We start from the raw sequence: 21,721 nt of genomic DNA on the forward strand, positions 1-21,721 counted from the left end.
TTCCGAGCTGGATTAATTCCTGTTTTTTTTTTTTTTTTTTAACAAATCAATGCCACTGTGCTCGTTAGATAGAGGAAAGTCTGCTGTATGATATTATATGTGTATTATATCTGTTGTTACTCAGGTCTTTATTTATGAAAGTCAGAACTATTTTACACCATTTTCACTTGTGGTTTCTGGGTGCTGAATTTAGGCTGTAAGCATTTGTTCATCATAGTGTTTTTTCTGCGTTCTCTTATGTAGATCAATACACTTTTATTTTGATTTTGACACATTTAAATATGTTGGTAGTGCCAGATTTTAAGAACTTATATAATGAGATATAATGTTTATGTCTAAACATTAGAGATGCAACATAATTCATTTTTGGCCAAAACTGAAGCCAAACAATTTATCTCAGCTGTGACTCTTTAATCATAAATGTACATGAGCAGTGCTATTCTAATCATAAATTTACTTCAGCAGTGTTATTTTAATCATAAATTTACTCCAGCAGTGCTATTTTAATAATGAATTTACCTAAGCAGAGACATTAACCCTAATCAAACATTAACCCTAGTAGTACTGTTCTAATCTTGCAGTTACCATAGCGATGCTATTCTAATCAAACATTTACCTCAGCAGTGCTATTCTACTCTTGAATTTACCTCAGCATTGTGACTTTATTACTGTATGTATGTCAGTAGTACTATTCTAATCATAAATTTATCTTAGCATTGCTACTTTAATAATATGTATATCTCATAAATGTATAATCAATTTATTCAATTTATTATCAATTTATTAACAATCATAGGTTTATTATTGCACTAAATGTACACTTTTACGTCGTTTTAATAATAGGTCGTCTAGTTTGCATTAAGGCTGCAGAGGCTGTAATAATAGGTTCATAACAGTGTTGTTGTTGTCTTCAGACAGGTTGTTTTGCTAGGACGGTGTGTAAAGAAGCCTTTTGACTGTTTTGTGGTGATGCCTCGACTTCCTCTGTAAACGCTGTGGCTCTCCGGGCTGCAGCGTGCCGTCTCAGCCCAAGTTCACCAATGTTTTTCCAGAACATGCTGAACGTCTGAGTGATGGTCACATGCTCTTGATGGTTCTTCATTTGGCAGACGGGTGCTGTGCTGAGTAAATGCCCTGTTAGTGCTGCTGTGTGCATGTGCTGCAGAGTGCTGCAGGGAACTGCGATACTGATTATATCGATGATTCTACCAGCAGATAAGACCTAACTCTCAGATTGTCCTCAGATAAAGTTTTGTGTGCGACAAACAAACAAGAAAGTTCTCTCTTCTGCTGTATCTCTGATTGAGCATCACTGGCTGAAGCTAAAGAGTCATGGAGTTAGATCTTGTAATGTAATGTAATCTTCACATTAGAGATGCCTGTGTGTGATAGGGGTGGACGATATGGCCATAATATAGCATCACAATATATTTTAGGGTATTTTTGTGATAACGATATTCTTACCAATATAATAAATATTTTGAATGTACTACTACAACAAAATAAATATTCAAGTTTTATTTAGTATAAATATAAATGTTTTGTACACTTGTTTTGTACAACAAAAAAGCTAAGCTAAGCTAAGCTAAACTCAGCTAAGCTGGTTAAGATGTGGTTAGTGCTACATAACTTTGATGCTTTTTAAATAACCAGAATGACTATTTAAGATAACTAAAAACATAAGATATCTATAAACATCTACTTTATAGATGTTCTCAAGGTGACAATGTTTTCTTCCAAAGCAGGGGTGTCCAAACTTTTTTGTTGGGGGCAGAAGGAGAAATATATTTGAAGTCACGGGCCACAGACTCTGTAATAAAACAAATGAAATATACCAAAAAATAGATTTTCCTGATTATTTTTATGTACACACCATTTTACTTGACTCACTATCTTTATCTATCTTTGACAGTGTTGTGTAAACTAAGATTTTTCAAATTAATGTTTAATTTCATGATGTCTCTTAATATTAAACTCCTTAATTACGACAACTTTTAGACTATTTTGCCCTTTTTCTTCGCTAGAACTGAGCACTCGCTGCTTTTAGACCCTTTGGCCTGTTTTTCTGCACTACAACTGCGCACTCTCTCTGCTTTTAGACTCTTTGGCCTGTTTTTTTTAGGTTGAACTGCGCACTCTCTCCGCTTTTAGACTCTTTGGTCTGTTTTTCTGCGCTATAACTGCACACTCTCTCTGCTTTTAGACTCTTTGGCCTGTTTTTTTGAGCTAGAACTGCGCACTTTCTCCGCTTTTAGACTTTTTGGCCTGTTTTTCTATGGTAGAACTGCGCACTCTCTCCGCTTTTAGACTCTTTGGCCCGTTTCTGACACCTAGCGTTCAAACTTTGAATCTCACATTATAAAAACCTGCTTAACAGCGGGCCAACTTTCATTCTATTTCTAAAATACTGTAGTTTGGACACTCCTGTTCTAAAGTAAGATACAAAATCTAGCCATCTTTCAACACTGATCATTAGCACAGCCAGAGATAATGTGACTAAAACCCTAGTACAAGAGAAAGGGGTAAAATCCTTCCACTAAGAACTGGAACAACCCTTCAAGCACCCGATACAGATATAGCTATAGCATTGCCGCAGTAAAGTTCAGTAAGCTGCTATATAACAAGTTTACTTTAGTGCATTGAATGTCTTTTGAAAGGGGGCAGGTGGTGCAGCAATTAATTATTATTATTATCAGTTGCTTAATTCATCTGTGATGGGGAGCTGGAATTTGCTTTTATTAGCTTTAATTTGTTTTTAATTTTCTGTTCCACCTTAAATACTGCAGCGTTTGCTCTCTCTGTTGCACCATTTAAGGTGGAATGGGAAAGGAAGCTATCTAGCTAGCTACTGAGACAAACTACTAGCTATTTTCTTTAAGCTTGTTATGAAAAAAAAAGGCCATAGCCATAAAACATTGAAACTATTCATTCAACCATGGTAACTAATGTATTTTTCACACTGTAAGGCTCACCATAATATCAATTTACTATCAATGAACATCAATTTACTGTTCTATTTTCATACATAATGCACACTGGATTATAAGGCACATTTTAAGAGACACTATAAGAAACTTCTAATTCAGCAGATCTCGCCTCTGGGTGTTGGTGGTGGTGGTGGTAGATAACTAAGTAAAGTAAAGCTAAGCTACGTAAACAAAACTAATAAAAAAAGACTTTCTTTTAAAGTCAAACGAGCGCTGGATGTTAACCTTCACAGATTCCTCTCCTAAAAAAAACTGTTTATTTGGATGAGTAAAGCACTTCCGTTTATTTACAGTAAGCTTAGTTTACCCACTTTCTCTAAGACTAAGGCTGGAGCATTAGCATTGGTGGCTAACCGCTCCGGCAGTGCTAAAAGTGGTTAAGAACAGTTTCCTATAATGCTCACCCCTGAATGGGGAAATAGCAAGCTTGGTTAGCGTGTAATGCTAATGCTACTCTTAGCAGTGCTAGTCGGGGTTTGGAGCAGGCTACAGGCCGATAGCAGTTAGCGGCTAATGCTACTTCAGCCCCAGTGCTGGAGAACTAAACTGAATCTCCTGTATAAGTGGCTTTATTGCTCCTTACAACCTGACTGATAAAATTATATATACATTATACATACATAAGACGCACTGGATTAAAGGAGCACTGACGATTTTTGGGAAAATTAAAGGATTTTAAGTGGGCTTTATAGTGTGAAAAATACAATATGCTGCTTATTGTAATTTTTAAGGAAAGTAAAATACTCATATGCGAGTTTCTTTGGTCTCTTGTGCCTCCATCTAGCCCTTTGTTCTCATACCCCTCTGTTTTAAGTGTGCCTCTGAAAAATCTCTGTTTAAAGGGTTATGTAGCCCCAACACTTCCCCTAATCTACCCCTCCAGCCTAATAAGAATCGGGACATCCTACCCGTAGGCGTTAACACGCAAAACAGTGGGGTAAGTGGTAGAGCCAAGGGGTGAATTTACTGGGATTATGCTTTGGTCAGCAATAAGTGAGTAAAGTGTGTGTTGGTGTTTGTAGGTGGTTGTTTTATTACGGTTGTAGTGGTTTTGTTGTTTTTAGAACACTTCAGACATTTCTGTATCACATCTCAGTCTTCTGCCCTCCCTCCATCCCTCGCTCTACACTTCCTCCTCTCAGGGTTGTTTTTTTTAACACAGTGAGCTTCAGAATTACGTAAGAATGCGATGTTGAAACGGGAGCTGTTGGGAACATTTTATCCCACACCGTTACTTTCAAATAACGGTACCGAACCGCCGGACCTGTTCAGCTTTTCTGCAAACGTTCTTCTGTCTCGCAATATCCTCTGTGTGACATCACACAGGAGCACCTACTGCAACTTCCTGTTGTGCTGACAGCAGCCCGAGCGTGCTCTGATTGTGAGATATGAGTAGTAAGCACACACACACAATGCGGTCTCAGTCCCTTACTACTAAGACTGTTAGATATGGATGAAATAACATTGCTGTGGTGTAATGAGGCTGTTGCTCAGCCTTTAGCCTTTAGTATTTTCCAGTAGTGATTATATTATAGGCCAATTTATACCTCTGGGTTGAATCGATGCAAAAGTATAAACCAAATTTAAAGGGAAAATTTGGTGTGAAATTTTGGAGTACAAACTTTTGTCGAATAGTCCACCTCCGTTCACCCCAGCATTCTGAAATGCAGTGCTTTAGGCCAATGCTCCCAAAAGGCTTACAATGCTAGCGATAGGGGAACAGGGTTCGCATGCAAAGAAATAGCTTTTTTATACCATTAACAACCTTAGAGTATCTCCACATTTTATTGGTAGAATTCTAAGGGATCTTACATTTAAAACAAGACGCTAAGAAAGTTCTCAAATAGTTTATTAAAAACACTCTTTATACACACAGTACCTTCAGGTAGTTCGCTAAGTCACGACAGTTTGACTGACGAGCAGGAACAAATAAATAGGATAGAGGAACAGATTGCAAAAATTATTTTAGTGGAAATGCGTGAATTCCAGCTGTTGCTGAAAACATGTCTGTAATATTAATGTCACCGTGAGCGACTTAATTACGTGTGGTATAAATGCAGGGTAGGCATCCTAAGAGATGCTGAGTCAGGCCAAGCCATACTTTGTCGTAAAGGTCTCTTGGTGTACCTCTTCTATGATGTTACATGACCAGTAGACTGCAGAGACCACATTTAAAGATTTTCTTGTTCTTTGTGAAATACAACATGGCAGTTCATTCCTGTGTTATTTGTGCAAATAACACATCAGTGTTATATGCTTTGCCCAGTAATTTAGAGCTATGGGACAAATGATTAGAAATTGTTTAAGGAACATCATTAGCAAAGAACAATGAGACAGGTATGTGTATGTTTAGAACAGTTCTGTTTACACTAGTTAAAAAGTAAAGAATCCACTGTCTGGGCGGCTCTGCTGTGGTTCAGCCAACTAAACCCTGCGGTGGATTTTTACTTTTTGGACCTGGACTACCCACCTCTGTGTGTAACTATAGGTTTACATAGGATCTCCCAAGGATTTCACATTTTACAGATACTTTAAGACTAGGTCAGTGGCTGAACTGCACTTAGCAGGGCATTACACATGTTGTACAGTTGTAAAGTAACATATGACCTTTCAAAGACTGTTATTAGTGTAAAAATGTCTTTATTTTAAAACGTTTGTAACTGTGGTCCGTCTCACTGCCTCACAGTGCTGTTAGCCAATCAGAGGCGATATGTTTGCATGGATGAGTATTCATGAGCAAGAGCCGAAATCCTATGGTTTCTACACGTCCACTTCTCCAAGGGACTAAAGCATCGTTATACCGGATCACTCTAGCAATTTTTTGCTCACATGGCATTCATTCATACTAGAGACTACAACTAGACAATTTTAAATAAATGAAAAAAAAAACGATGGAATGAGACATTTAAGCTATTGATTATCAGACACACTATTGATCAGCCCTAATCACCACATGCCAGCTGCCCTGTACTATTTGCTCTCTGCAGGATGATCATGTTTATGCTGAGCTTGTGTGTGTTTTTAACCATCAGCACATCCTGTTATAAACTTTGACCTACTCTCTTTTTCTCTCTCTCTCTCTCTCTCTCTCTCTCTATCTATCTCTCCCCCCTTTCTCTCCCTCCCTCTCTCTCTCCTTCTCTCTTCTCTTGCCCTGCAGAAAGATGTGGGCTACCTGCAGCAGTGGCTGGAGGCGTTCGTGGCGACCTTCGAGAAAATCATTGACGTGCAGTCTCTGGAGCCGCGCCGGTGAGTCACTTTATCACTGATTCATTTAAATTACAGAGCAGAGCATTTCCAGAGCACAGTGCATCCTGCTGAGAGAGGCTGTTAATACATCAGAACACGTCTACAGTACCAGTCAGTTTGGATACACCTCTTCTCATTTAATGTGTTTTCTTTCTTTTTTTTTAGGATTTTTAAGATTGTAAATTTAATATTGACACATGCAGAATTATTAAACAAGTGTTAAACAAACCAGAATATGTTTTAAAAATTTTTGATTCTTCTAAGTAGCACATTTATCTTTGAGAACAGATCTGAACACTCTTGGTATTTTAATCTCAGTGTCTTCATGAGGGAGAGTCACCTGGAATAGTTTTCTCAGTATCTTGAAGAAGTTCATGGAGGTGCTGAACAATAGTTGCTGCTTTCCTTCATGCTGTGAAGCTCCAGCTCGTCCCAATTAAATCACCTCAAATCACCATCTTAGTTCATCTGGTTTAGGTCAAGGGATTGTAGAGGACAAAAACTTTTTATTAAATACTGTTTATTAAATAATTTTATATGTGTCCCTTAATAGTTTTCATGTCTGTAATATTAATCTAATATTAATTCTACAATGTAGAAAACAGTGTCCAAACCTTTGACCGATACTGTATGTGCCATGCTGTTGTTAACCGAGTAGATTCGCTAATCAAGATGCTTTAATCCGTTGATACTTTGGCCTATCGGACAATTTCTTACTCCATAACTAATAACTGATGCTCATGTGTCTTTATTTTTGGTGAAATGCATTGGATTAATGCATTGGATTAATCACAGCAACACTTGTTTTTCTTTCATGTGTATTCTTGTATTCAACACAGATTGAGCGTTTATATACAGTCATATGAAAAAGTTTGAGCACCCCTATTAATCTTAATCATTTTAAGTTCTAAATATTTGGGTGTTTGCAACAGCCATTTCAGTTTGATATATCTAATAACTGATGGACACAGTAATATTTCAGGATTGAAATTAGGTTTATTGTACTAACAGAAAATGTGCAAAATTTGACCGGTGCAAAAGTATGGGCACCCTTATCATTTTATTGATTTGAATACTCCCAACTACTTTTTACTGACTTACTGAAGCACAAAATTGATTTGGGAACCTCATTGAGCTTTGAACTTTATAGCCATTTCTGCAAGCACGCCACAAACAGAGTTGCCTGAGGTGTGCTTTTGCATACCTGGCTTCTTTTCTGCCATTTGCAGAAATGGCTTCTTTCGCATCACTCTCCCATACAGCTTCTCCTTGTGCAAAGTGTCTCTGTATTGTTGTCCGATGCACAGTGACACCATCTGCAGCAACATGATGCTGCAGCTCTTTGGAGGTGGTCTGTGGATTTTCCTTGACTGTTCTCACCATTCTTCTTCTCTGCCTTTCTGATATTTTTCTTGGCCTGCCACTTCTGGGCTTAACAAGAACTGTCCCTGTGGTCTTTTATTTCCTTACTATGTTCCTCACAGTGGAAACTGACAGGTTAAATCTCTGAGACAACTTTTTGTATCCTTCCCCTGAACAACTATGTTGAACAATCTTTGTTTTTAGATCATTTGAGAGTTGTTTTGATGAGCCCATGATGCCACTCTTCAGAGAAGATTCAAATAGGAGAACAACTTGCAATTGGCCACCTTAAATACCTTTTCTCATGATTGGATTCACCTGGCTATGAAGTTCAAAGTTCAATGAGGTTACCAAACCAATTTTGTGCTTCAGTAAGTCAGTAAAAAGTAGTTAGGATTATTCAAATCAATAAAATGATAAGGGTGCCCATACTTTTGCACCGGTTACATTTTGGTTTAATGCATATTGCACATTTTCTGTTAGTACAATAAACCTCATTTCAATCCTGAAATATTACTGTGTCCATCAGTTATTAGATATATCAAACTGAAATGGCTGTTGCAAACACCCAAATATTTAGAACTAAAAATGATTAAGATTAATAGGGGTGCTCAAACTTTTTCATATGACTGTAATTTATCAGCCAATCAAACAGCATCTTTAATATATAAAGATATAAAGATTAACCATCTGAGTTAGTGTGTTATTGTTGGCATGTTGTCTTTATACAAGTCCTAATCTGTTCTCAAATTTCTAGGAAGCCCCATTCTAGTCAAGTTTGAAGTGTTTAGGGGTGAAGTGATACAAATGCTGCCATAACAGCCTGGCGAACATGCGCCTGATATTAGTTTGTATTTGTGTTATTTGTAATTGCAAATTTGAAAAAAACAAACTTAAAAAGTTTTGCTATAGTGCGCCACAAAGCCAGATGGACATAGGTAGCATGAACTTGTGTCCAAATTGTTTAGCGAGAGTGCAGAGTAATGCCTGTCTGAAGATGCTAATGCTAAAGTGGCTAAAGACGTTAATAGCAACTTACTGGTTGCACATGGTGCTGACATTACCAAGTTAGAAGTGTCTGAGTCAGGTTTGAATCCCTGAGGTTACAAGTCTCTGAGTCCAACCATCAGTCAGGTCTGGAGAGTCTCTGTAGTGTTAATATCAAGTCTTAGGATGCATGTATCTGAGGCAGCTGGCTAACAGTTCAAGTGTTATTTTTTTAAAATGCAAGTCTAAGCTAAATATTAAGTCTTTGAAGTGCGAGTCTGAGTTGAATCTTAAGGCTCAGAGCAGTTAGTCTAAGACAAGTTTCAGGTATTTGAGGTTTAAACCTAATCTGAGTCTTATTTGATGTGTAAACTGTCTGAGAGTGCAAGTCTAAGCTGAGTCTTAAGTCCCTGAGATGTAAATCCAAATTAAGTCTTGAGTGTCTGAAGTGTAAATTGAGTCTTGAGTCTAAGAGAGGCAAGTCCAAGCCAGGTCTCAAGACTCTGAGACTCTAAGATGAGTTTGAAATCTTTGAAATCTGAATCTCAAGTCTCTAAGGTGTAAATCCAATAATCAGTGAGGTTTTAAGTCCATAAAGTGTCATTGTCAATTCATTGAGTCTCAGAGATGCGAGTCCAAACCAGGGTTCTCAGTCAAGAATGAATCATGTATCAAGTCTTGAGATGAAAGTCAAAGAGTCAATGTTGATGACTTTTTTTGTAGATTACAGACAAAAACTTTGAAACAAATTGATTGATATTTTGATATATTGTATAGTTTTCTTTGGGAATGCATTTCATTTCCCTCCCCTCCCCTCCCCGAATATTGGTTGTGAAATTGTGTAAAACTGACACCAATAAATCCATAATTCCTGTATCATGAGATGCTCCCATCTCTTTTGCTCAGTTGTATAGTGTGCACTGCTGAAAGATGCAGATTTAATATCTAGACCAGTTGGCGACGTTGAGTCAAGAGTAGCGACTACCTACTGCCAATGAGTTTCTGTAGACCAACGTAAGAGAAGAGCGTGTCCAACCAATCTGTCTTCTGCATGGTATTGGTAGTTCTCAAATGCATTTTTGTCTTGCATTTTCAAACCTTTTTTTTTTTATTGGTTACCTCATGTTACCGATCAGTCATGTAGTATAAAAGCCACAGCAACTGAAAGACTGAAAGACTCACAAAACGAACACCTGACCACTCAAATAGTTGTGTAAACCAGACATAAGTTCAAATCAAGTATCAAATCTCTGAGCTGTGAGATCTGAATCAGATCTCAGGCCTTTGAAGTCAAGTCAAGTCTTTGATGCAGTTTTGAGATGCAACTCTGAATTGAGTTTCCAGTCTTTAAAGTGTAAATCCAAATCAAGTCTTAAGTCATTACTCTGATCATTGACTCAGATCATTGACTGATTCTCACCTTCAGTTGAAATGCTGCCCTCAGGCAGTGGATAGAGCGCAGACTCAGTGTTGACCTTCGAGTGCGGAGGAAGTTCAGTGTTGTTACCCACACCATGACACCTCTACAGCATCTCCATGTTAAATCATAGCACAGTGCTGCTGCACTTGTTCATGGTTGGAAGTACCCTACACTGCAGCCACACTGCAAACCCATTTAACCCTAGAAGCACACTGAAGCATATTTAACCACAGTTAGCATACTGTCATTGTAGCATAAAGCTGTGTATCGATATGTCTGTCTTAACTAATTGCTAGTGGCTGCTTTTACATTTGAACTTGGATGTAGGGATTTTCTAGTTACACCAATCCTCTGTCGATGCATCCCCACAGCATGATGCTACCACCACCATGTTTAACAGTGTGTAAAAGTCCACCAGTTTTGCATTAAGCCCATTAAGTTCAACTTTGGTCTCATCTGACCCTGTCCAAAGCACCATCTTTCACATGTTTGCTGTGTCCATATATGGACTTCATATGCGTGCTCTCAAAATGTCTTTCGTTCTGCCACTCTTCCACAAATGCCAGATTGTGGAGTACATGGCTAATAGTGGACAGTTTGTCTTACCTGAGCCCTCATCTGACAATAGGCATGGTGCTGAGAGGTTTATCTTAATGAACTTACAGTATCTTCTCCAGACTGTTATTCTATTGGCAGTATTTCCTTTTAACAGGAAGTGAACAAGCAATGTCAGCAATGAGTCCAACTTAAAAAAACTGAATACATTCATTTAGAAGGAGATTCACAAAGTGTATCTGTATAAACTGGGGTTAAGCTGGGGTTGACTGTATGCATGCTTAATACATGTTGATACATAATACATTCTAAATTGATAGTTCTGAAACTGTGGTACCTGTACCTTTGGTGGTCGGCAAAGCATTTTAGGGTGGTATACCAGATGATCTACACAAAATATGACTGATAGGAATCTAAAATGTTTTTACCTCTAATTGTCACATCAGGTTTGCTTGTGTTTAGTGCTTAGCCTGGTAGACCCTGTATGGCCCTACAATTGAACTCTGTGGAACTCCACAATTTACAATAGTTTCTGTATTAGTATTGATTAATATTGATTGAAATGGATTGAAATAACTAGCCTAGGGTTTAAGGGGGTGCCATGTAGATTCTGTAGTTCACTACATTCTCTCACGCTCTTGTTATTAACCTCTGACTCAAGATTTCTGACTCAGTAAGCATACTGCATTTACAAGAAACAATTATCGATAAAGTCCAAAGTAGGTAAGGCCCACACAGTAGACCCAGTAGATGGTACTTAAATGTTTTGGTTTGATCATGGGTGATACATTGCTTTAAAAGTTTGAGTAACACTGCTCTAGATTCTAATCTGATTCTAATCTGTTTAATCTCTCTGCAGTCTGGAGGAGTATAATGCAGAGGTTCCCCTGCTGCCCCGGGACGTCTTGGTGTTCCTCAGCACTCAGCTCTGGCACAGTGTTCTCCATCTCTCCGGTCAAAACCAGAACAACACAGCACCGCACCCTCTGCTGCTCATCAAGTTCTTCATCATCATTTGCAGGTAAAAAATCTATAATTTTGCAGTTTTCCTCGGGTTTTAAGTAATCGGCTGACTCTTAAGCACAGTCTGGATCTCTGACATGAGACAGAGCACAGGTGGAGCCGGGGCTGGTGACATCACTGGTCCTGCATTGTTTAACATAACAAAATATTGTAAAAAATATATATTTTTCCAATATTCTGAAGCCCTGCTGTTTATCATATTTAATGACATGACATTGGAATAGCCACTAACCATGCTATAGTTAACGTTCTTAAGTTAGAAGAAGGTTTTAACGAAGGTGCATAGCTTCCCTGTTTTACTAACTATTCTACCGTGATAATCTAATGACCAAATGGAGATAGAAATAATCTACAACAATTCTTTGCATCATATAACCAGACTGGAACATTCATGTCTAACATTATCCATACATCCCAGTAGTGCTGGTCGATTTTTAAGATTAATTCGGTTCATTCTAATTGCAGGTTAAATCAATTTTCAAAATGCAGTAATCGCAACTTTACATATAGATATTTTATGTTTTTCATCCAAAATATCCGAAAACGCTCCTCATTTCTGAGGTGTTTATCCGTCTTACCTTGGTTACCGGCACTTCCTACAGACTAACGCGTATGTTTCTAAACATTCCGCTGATGTCTGAGCTCGTACTGAGTTCCAGCACTGTTTCAGCATATCTGACACAAACACCCGGTGGAATAAAGCATATATTTAGCTAGAAAAAAATTGTTTCTAAAAACTGCAGTGTCCTTTCTCTCCGGTGATGATCCGTGATTACATAATTGTGTAAAACAATAATAATCTCTCCTTCAGAGTTTCTTCAGTGACTCATCTAGTGCATTATTTCTCAATTTTCAGTCAGAAACCCGCGTTCTGAAGTATAATCCAGTGTCTGTCAGTGAGTGAGTTTCTCTGCGGCTGTGTTTACATGAGATCAGCGCAATATATGAACACGAAAAATCTACTATAATCAAAAATCAAAGATTTTTTTTTAAGCCATATTCGCCCAGCACTACACACCAGCTGTTCATAGCTGTAAAGCATTAGGTGCGTCTGTCTAATTCTGAAGCAGCAGAATGCTTAAATCTGCTATGATAAACTACGTAACTAAGTAGTAAGTGCATGTATTTAACATAAACCTTAGCTTGGGGTGTTTTAAAGCACTGGTAGTTGTGAAAGCAGCTAGATTCTCTCTAAATATCAAAATTAAAGTAACATTTTTTTAAGTTTAGAGGATTTTGTAGTTACTATGCAGTCAGCAATGTTTTTTTAGCAAATGTTTTGCTATGTGTGCAATATATGCAACATATGTAAGCAGTATTGGGAGTGTGAGTGTTAGGGAGGTCTTGGGTTTTTTGCTTTGGGCCCCCAAATGCCTTGAAACTGCCGAGTCCACACTGTCCACTAGCAGAACACACACTAACACACCACCACCATGCCAGTCAGTGTCACTGCAGAGCTGAGAATGATCCACCACACAACTAATAATACCTGCTCTATCCTGTAAGGTCCTGAGCATTAAAGAACAGACTAAAAGAAGGATAAAAATGAAGTGTCAAGAAACAGATATAGAAATACAGTTCTGGATTCCAGAGCTACTGACTGTCCTTTTTGATCATTGCAGATGAAAAAATAAATAATGGATGTAGAGATGAGGAGGTGGTCATTAATGTTATTCTTGATCTGTATATCAAATATACTTTTAAATGTAGATGTGCAGTCCACCCCTGCTCTGACGTACTGATGCCTCCTGTTGTTCTGTCCTCACCCATCTGGGCTTTGTGTTAGGACTGGTTTATCCAGAAGGGTGACAGTATGAGTGGGTTCAGGGTTTACTGTGTGAACTGACTGTGAATGAACTTGCAGGAACTTGGAGAACATTGACCCTGAGAAAACCCCTGGCTTTATCCTGGAGACCATCAAGTTATTAAACTTCTGTCTGAATCAGGTAATGAACCACCTGGTGCTTCTTTACTGTTATACAGTAGACACATTTAGCTTCTAGTGATTTTGGTGACTGCAGTTAGCACTGTGCTAATTGGTGGGGTATAAGCTTCTGTTACTTTTTAAGGGACTTTAGTTAACAGTACGGCGGGGTGAACTTGAACCGGTATGCATTTCTTCAATACCACTATACCACTAGAGGGTGCTGCGAAGCGCTGTGAGGAACAGAACCGTCAGAGAAGAGAGTCAAACGTTGGTCCACCTCCGTCCTGCAGAGAAATCAGATCACCTGCTGTGTTTTTATCCCAGTAAAATACAGCAGTAGCTACAGCCCTGTTAAATATATTAATACTGTAGCTTGAAGGATGATTTGAATGTATTTGTTAACTGTAGAAAGAAGGGAATTGTAGCTGATTTAAGTACTGTTATGTCTCTAATGACTTCAGGAATAACATATAGTAAATTATTATTACTAGTGCAATAGAGCTTTTGAGAAATATATATATGAATACTTAAACATTGAGTATTTTAGGTTTGTTTATAGTGTTTATGGAACTATTTATAAAATATTTAATTTTGTAAAGGGAGCCGTGTTAAATTGGTTAGCGTATATTGTTTACATTTTTTCTGATAATAAAGTCTGATTTCTTCATATATATTGTGTAATTTTGTGGGACAAAGTAAACCCAATACTAACAAAACCTTAATTTATAGCCTTAGTGTTTTATATTATAGACAAACCTATATTAAAGCCCAAGCCAAAAATAATAATAATAATAACATTTTAAAAATACTGTTATACACAGTGACTCCTAAATCTTGAAAAAATACTGATACTGATATGCATTTTTGACAATACCGCCCAGCACTGGTTAGCAGTGTGCTAAATTGTGAGGTATAAGCTTCCCTTACTTTTTTAAGGACTTTAGTTAGTACTGTGCTAATTGGTGTGGTATAAGCTACCATTACTTTTTAAGGGACTGTAGTTAGCACTGTGCTAAATGGGGAGTATAAGCATCCATTACTTATTTAGATACTATAGTTAGCACTGTGCTAATTGGTGAGGTATAAGCTTCTTTTACCAGTTTAGAGACTTTAGTTAGCACTGTGGTAATTGATGTGGTATAAGCTTCCATTACTTTTTTAGGGACCTTAGTTAGCGCTGTGCTAACTTTTGGGGTATAAGCTTACATTACTTTTTAAGAGCCTTTAGTTAGCTCTGTGCTAATTGGTGGGGTAAAAGCTTCCATTACTTTTTTTAAGGGACTTTAGAAAGCACTGTGCTAATTGGTGGGGTAAAAGCTTCCATTACTTTTTAAGGACTTTAGAAAGCACTGTGCTAATTGGTGGGGTAAAAGCTTCCATTACTTTTTTAAGGACTTTAGAAAGCACTGTGCTAATTGGTGGGGTAAAAGCTTCCATAACTTTTTTAAGGACTTTAGTTGGTACTGTGCTAGTTGGTGTGGTGTAAGCGTTAATTACTCTTTTATTGGCTTTAGTTAGCACTGTGCTATATTGTGTTAGAAGCTTCCATTATTTTTTGAGGACTTTAGTTAGCACTATGCTAATTAATGGGATATATGCTTCCATATCTTTTTTTATGGACTTTAGTTAGCACTGTGCTAATTGGTGGGGTAGAAGCTCTTATTAGTTACTTTTTTTGTACTGCAGTTGGCACAGTGTTGATTATTGGGGTAAAAGCTAGAATTACCTTTTTAGGGACTTTAGTTTGCAGTGTGCTAATTGGTGGGGCATAAGCTTCCTTTACTTTTTACAGGCTTTAGTTAGCACTGTGCTAATTGTTGTGGTGTAAGCTTCCATTACTTTTTAAGGGACGTTATATAGCACTGTGCTAATTGATGGGGTATACGCTTATATTAACTTCTGTGGTAAAAGCTTCTGTTACTTTTTTAGGGACTTCCATTACTTTTTAATGCAGTTTTTTTTTTTGCAGTTTCATACTTTTAGGTACTGTGAATATTAAACAGGGATTTCTGTGTGTGTGTGTGTGTGTGTGTGTGTGTGTGTGTGTGTGTGTGTGTTACAGTTAAAGAAGCAGCCGGAGGAGCAGAGCTCTCTGCAGTGTGTGATCCAACATGGTCTGCTGCTGTGTGAAAATCTGTTCGACCCCTATCAGACGTGGAGGCGGCGGCAGGCAGGGTGAGTGAATGTGTGTGTGTGTGTGAGGGGTGGGGTTCTAACCCACAACAGGAATGTGTGGGAGATGAGGCGTTCACTGCCGATAACACACACAAACACACATACACACACTCCCCATTCATTTGCTTACTGTGCAGCAAACCAAGCACTGTATAATCTTTGTTTATAATGTATTATGTATCTTATAAGCATCTGTCAGAATGAGCTTGTAGATCATATGTACATTATAGAGCATTATAAAGCTCCCCTACACTTTACGTGTTGTACTACAGTCTGTCAGAATGAGTTTATAGACCTTATGAACATTATAGAATAGTATAGAGCTCCTCCTTCACTTGATGTAGTGTATTACAGTCTGTCAGAATGATTGTAGATCATATAAACAATTTAGAGCATTACGAGCATGTCCTTTGAGATCAGTGGCTTTGACTTTGACTCACAGCTCTTATAAACAGAGCAGTGATAAGCTCTTTAAATCAACATTAATGTCAGCGTGAGGCTAATGTGTAAATGATGTGAGTACTGATTGTGTTTGTTTTGTGTGTGTGTGTGTGTCCCAGTGAGGAGGTCAGCATGCTGGAAAGAAGCAAATATAAGTTCTCCCCTCTCAGCCTGCCAGAGGAGCTGCCTGCGTTCTTTCACGGTACGCTTTTAACCTCTGACCTCACACCTCTCACACACGCTCACAGTATTTTGCTATGACATCACAGTGTATTAATAAACCTGAGGCCCGACTCGTCTCGGCCCGGTTTTGTCCAGTTCTCCTATAATTGCATGTTGGAAAACAAACAGACGTGAAATGTAGCAGCAGCAGCAGCCGTTCCAGGCTGAAGGCTTGTTTAAACTCATTCCGCTGTAGGGGAACACATTTGGTCCGGACCTGCAGTTCTGCACGGCTCACAGTTAAAGCGATAGTTTACCCATAAAGATTCTTTAACATTCAGGCTTCAGCCTGCTGCTGCTGCTGCTGCTGGTTAGCTCTGCTGTTTCCATCCATACAACATAGACAGACGGTCAATATAGAAATACTTTTTTTGTTGGGGGCCAGAAGGAGAAATATATTTGAAGTCACGGGCCACACTCTGTAATAAAACAAATAATGAAATATACCACTTTAAATAATACTGTTTTCATGATTATTTCATGTACACACCATTTAACTTGGCTTACTATGTTTATCTTTGACAGTGTTGTGTAAACTAAGATTTTTCAAATTGATGTTTAATTTCATGATGTCTCTTAATATTAAACTCCTTAATTACGGCAACTTTTACACATTTTGGCCCGTTTTTTCTGCGCTAGAAATGCGCACCCTCTCCGCTTTTAGACTCTTTGTCCCGTTTTTCTGCGCTAGAAATGCGCACTCTCTCCATTTTTAGACTCTTTGCCCTGTTTTTCTGTGCTAGAAATGCGCACTCTCTCCGCTTTTAGACTCTTTGCCCTGTTTTTCTGTGCTAGAAATGCACACTCTCTCCGCTTTAAGACTCTTTGGCCTGTTTTTGTGCGCTTGAAATGCGCACCCTCTCAGCTTTTAGACTCTTTTGCCCCGTTTTTCTGCGCGAGAAATTCGCACTCTCTCCGACTCTTTGGCTCGTTTTTGACACCTAGAGTTCAAACTTTGAATCTCACATTATAAAAACCTGCTGAACAGCAGGCCAACTTTCATTCTATTTCTAAAATACCTCGCGGGCCGCTCCACAAAAGGAAACTACGGGCCGTAGTTTGGACACCCCTGGTTTAACACAAAGTAGCACATCATTTTAATGTGAAACGATTCATGCTTTTCACAATTATTTATAAATAATAATCTAAAAAGAGTGGTATGTATTTGTATTCAGCCCCTTTTACTCTGAACCCCCTAAATAAAATGCAGTGCAATCTATGCGTGATTTATTCCCAATATAACTAAGGACCAAGGAGCTCAGCAGATACGCCAGGGATACAGTTGTGGTGGAGTGTAAACAAGGGTTACGTTATAAAGAAATATCCCTGAAGCTCTGAACATCTCACACAGCATTGTTCAATTAATCATCAAACAATGGAAGGAGTACGGCATCCCCACTGTGAAACATGGTGGTGGCAGCCTCATGCTATAGGGATGCTTCTCTTCAGCAAGGACAGGGAAGCTGGATCTAGTTTATTTGAGTTGGGGGTGAGTTTGTTATCGTGAGGGTGAGTGATGGGGTTTGTTTGAGTTGGGGGGGGGGTTTGTTATCGTGAGGGTGAGTGATGGTGTTTATTTGAGTTGGAGGTGAGTTTGTTATTGATAGGGTGAGTGATGGGGTTTGTTTGAGTTGGGGGGGGGGTTTGTTATCGTGAGGGTGAGTGATGGTGTTTATTTGAGTTGGAGGTAAATTTGTTATTGTTAGAATAAATAATAGTGTTTATTTGAGTTGGAGGTGAGTTTGTAATTGTGAGGGTGAGTGATAGCGTTTATTTGAGTTGGGGTGAGTTTGTTATTGTTAGAATAAGTAACGGTGTTTATTTGAGTTGGAGGTGAGTTTGTTATTGTTAGAATAAGTAATGGTGTTTAGTTGAGTGGGAGGCGAGTTTGTTATCGTGAGGGTAAGTGATGGTGTTTATTTGAGTTGGAGGTGAGTTTGTTATTGTTAGAATAAGTAATGGTGTTTATTTGAGTTGGAGGTGAGTTTGTTATTGTTAGAATAAGTAATGCGATGGTGTTTATTTGAGTTGGGGTTGAGTTTGTTATCGTAAAAGTGAGTGATGGGTTTATTTGAGTTGGAGGTGAGTTTGTTATTGTGAATGTGAGTGATGGTGTTTATTTGAGTTGGAGTTAAGTTTTTTAAGTTTGTGGTTCTGTTGGTCTGTGCTGGTTTAGCTTTTGTTGCTGGGGTATGTGGTAAGCTGGCTGGGTGAGTCAGGCCGTGTTGCTGAGTGTATAAAGATTATAATGAGTGTAAGCACTTTTTCACACCCCTGTCTGCTTCTCACAGTCCCGCCCACACACACAAAGGAAGTATGGTGAAATACCCACACTGGTGTCATACTCCCTGACTCCCTGAATAGTATACCCACACAGGACCATGGGGGGTAAATTACGGCAGGCATTTATTTGTGGTGTGGCTGCAGAATGAAGGCTGGCACACTGAATGCAGACTATGTGAAAAACCCAAAGATTCACTATATGTGGAGTTTTATATGTGGTGTGTGTGTCTGTGTGTGTGTGCAGATAGCCTGCGGGAGAGTGAGCTGATTTCCGAGCCGCTGCTGCTAAGGTTGCTGCATCTTCAGGGTGCTGTCATCAGCGGCTGCAAGGTAACCCTCCAGTCCCACAATGCACTGCTGTTACTCAACCGCATTAACACTCCAGCACTGCTTTGAACCACTATATATTAACTTATACTTTATTCTGGTTATTGATGTTATTAGAGCTTAATTCTGGGTATAAATGTTATGTTTGTGTGTGTGTGTGTGTTTTTTTTAGAAGAATGGCCTGCTCTGCATCACGCCCAATGCTGTGGAGGACCTGATGTGTGTCCTGCGCTCCTGGTGCCTCCGCCCCTCCCCGCAGACCCCCCGGGACCCCCTGGTGTTGCGGCAGGCGCTGCGCTGCCTCACAGCGATGATCCACCTGCTGCATGGGAGCAGCCCTGCGGAGAGGCAGCTGGAGATCCGCAGCGTCCTGAGCAGCTACTTCCAACTGCTGAACTGGAGCAGACCGCCGGACAGCGGGCAGGGGGACGGGTCGGCCTGGGAGGACAGCATCATCCTCCTGCAGACGCACATGCTCAGTAAGAGACATCCGGGTCCACAGCCTGGACCTGACCCGCACAGGCCAGCCGGTTCAGTGCTTGCCTGAACTGCACCTCATAATCTGTCTCATAGTGTCTGGACACACACAAACACACACACACAGAATCACATCGCATCACATCAGTTTCTCTGATTTTGCTTTTTATAGGTATATGTTTTAGTAAAATTAACATTGTTGTTTTATTCTATAAACTACAGACAACATTTCTCGCAAATAAAAATATTCTAATTTAGAGCATTTATTTGCAGAAAAAGAAATTAAATAAAATTTCAGACCTCAAAATACTGCAAAGAAAACAAATTCATATTCAAAGTTTTAAGAAATCAGAAATAATTATTTGGTGGAATAACCCTGTTTTTAATCACAGTTTTAATGCATCTTGACATGTTCTCCTTCACCAGTCTTACACACTGCTTTTGAATTACTTTGTGCCTTTACTCCTGGTGCAAAAATTTAAGCAGTTCAGCTTGGTTTGATGGCTTGTGGTCATCTATCTTTCTCTTGATTATATTCTAGAGGTTTTCAATTTGGTAAAATCAAAGATTCTTATAATTTTTAGTGGTATCTTGTTTTATATATATATATATATATATATATATATATATATATATATATATATATATATATCTTCAGGAACCACCAGGCTATTCCATCAATGGATCTTTTCTTCCCTGATGGCACCGGCATATTCCAAGATAACAATGCCAGGATTGATCATGCTCAGATTGTGAAAGAGTGGTTCAGGGAGCATGAGCATGAGACCACGTTAAGAAACTCTGGGATGTGCTGGAGAAGACTTTGCATAGTGCTCCATATATCCCATAATCAATTGAAGATCTTGAGGAAAAATTAATACAACTCTGTACGGAAATAAACTTTGTGACATTGCAGAAGCTTGATATAGTGAATGCCTGTCGTCAACACAGGCAGTCCAACAAAAATTGTGTGTGACCTATTTTTGGCCAGCCAGTATATATATATATATATATATTGGGACAGTATGGTAAATACAGAAAAAAACACATACACTCCCTAAGCAGCCGTGTCCTTAGTAATGTGTGCAGCATGTGGTTTTGCAGAGTCTTCTTGAAGATGTAGAAGAAAAACTGTGGAAAACATGTGACCTTGAAAGAAGCATGTGTTACATCACAGAAGTGTTCTGACACATTGCCATAGCATGACAAACCCTTGATTTGACCTTTAATAGCCTCCATCACAAACAAAGTTCAGCTGACAAAACATGAAATATTTTGGGTTCATACTGTCTCCATTTTCCCAATCTGTCTCCACTTTTATGGTTATCGTAAAAGAAAAAGAACCGTGCCCTCACTCTGCATCTCATAAACCAGTAAGATCATCACCTACTGGTGGTAAAACGGGCACCCGGGGTCAGCTCAGCCAGTTCCCCGAAGTGGAGTTCAGTAAATACAGAAGTACAGAAGATTTAAACAGACGGCTTTTTGTCTGCTTCTGCATCTGATCTCATCCCCCCATGACACCACACACTGTTTTTGCAGACTGTTCTGTGTATTTCCTCACACTGCTTTCACACTGCATTCATTATCTGCAGGCAGCCCTGTGTGTTTTTGTGTGTACCATGCAGATACAGTAGGGTCAGTCTGTAATATCCAATAATCTGTAATATTCAGTTATATTTATGAGGCTTTATTACATTTTCACTGTATTTCTTTTACATTAACTCACTGGTGTGATATTTTTTTTCTGGGTGCTTTTCTGCAGATGCTATCCCAGAGATCCTGCAGTGTTCAGACCGGCCGGTTCTGCAGGCCGTGTTCCTCAACAACAACTGCTTTGAGCACATCCTGAGACTCATCCAGAACAGCAAGGTCAGTGTCCGAGATCCGCCGAGCCGCCCGGTCACTGTCACCTCATCCTCCTCCTGCAGTGCTCAGTGATCAGCCTGTCAGCGAGGCCACCTTTACTGCACACCTCCTTCTTTAAACTGTGTGTGTGTGTGTGTTTGTATGTGTAAAATATGGAGTGTTTTTTATCTTTTTTATCTTTTCTTTTCATTTTCTGTTTTTACTTTAGTTTTCTTTCTTTTTATTTTTTATTCACTTTTAATTTGATATTAATTTTCTTGTTTTCCTCTTTTGTGCTTTGTGCTCAGCAAATTATTATCTAAATGGTGCTTATATTGTATTTGTGTGTGAATGGAATATATGGAAGTGTGAGCCAGACTGCTTTTATCTGTTTTATATTTTTCTGTTTTTACTTTTTAGTATATTATGCTTTATGTT

General features: G+C 38.8%; 1 protein-coding gene across 4 annotated transcripts in view; it reads left to right on the forward strand.

Moving 5' to 3' along the window:
• The window catches only part of nbeal2 (neurobeachin-like 2), a 115,367-nt gene that overhangs the window by 32,206 nt on the left and 61,440 nt on the right, over nucleotides 1-21,721 (forward strand). For all 4 annotated transcript variants that reach the window (XM_049480199.1, XM_049480200.1, XM_049480202.1 and 1 more), the window contains exons 2-9: nucleotides 6,148-6,236; nucleotides 11,420-11,581; nucleotides 13,448-13,529; nucleotides 15,573-15,685; nucleotides 16,246-16,328; nucleotides 18,876-18,961; nucleotides 19,131-19,437; nucleotides 21,201-21,307. In XM_049480199.1, the coding sequence (XP_049336156.1) occupies nucleotides 6,148-6,236; nucleotides 11,420-11,581; nucleotides 13,448-13,529; nucleotides 15,573-15,685; nucleotides 16,246-16,328; nucleotides 18,876-18,961; nucleotides 19,131-19,437; nucleotides 21,201-21,307 (1,029 nt within the window). The remainder of the gene's footprint in view (nucleotides 1-6,147; nucleotides 6,237-11,419; nucleotides 11,582-13,447; nucleotides 13,530-15,572; nucleotides 15,686-16,245; nucleotides 16,329-18,875; nucleotides 18,962-19,130; nucleotides 19,438-21,200; nucleotides 21,308-21,721) is intronic.

Source organism: Astyanax mexicanus, chromosome 6 (genome assembly GCF_023375975.1).
Source record: "Astyanax mexicanus isolate ESR-SI-001 chromosome 6, AstMex3_surface, whole genome shotgun sequence".
Classification (NCBI taxonomy): Eukaryota; Metazoa; Chordata; class Actinopteri; order Characiformes; family Acestrorhamphidae; genus Astyanax; species Astyanax mexicanus.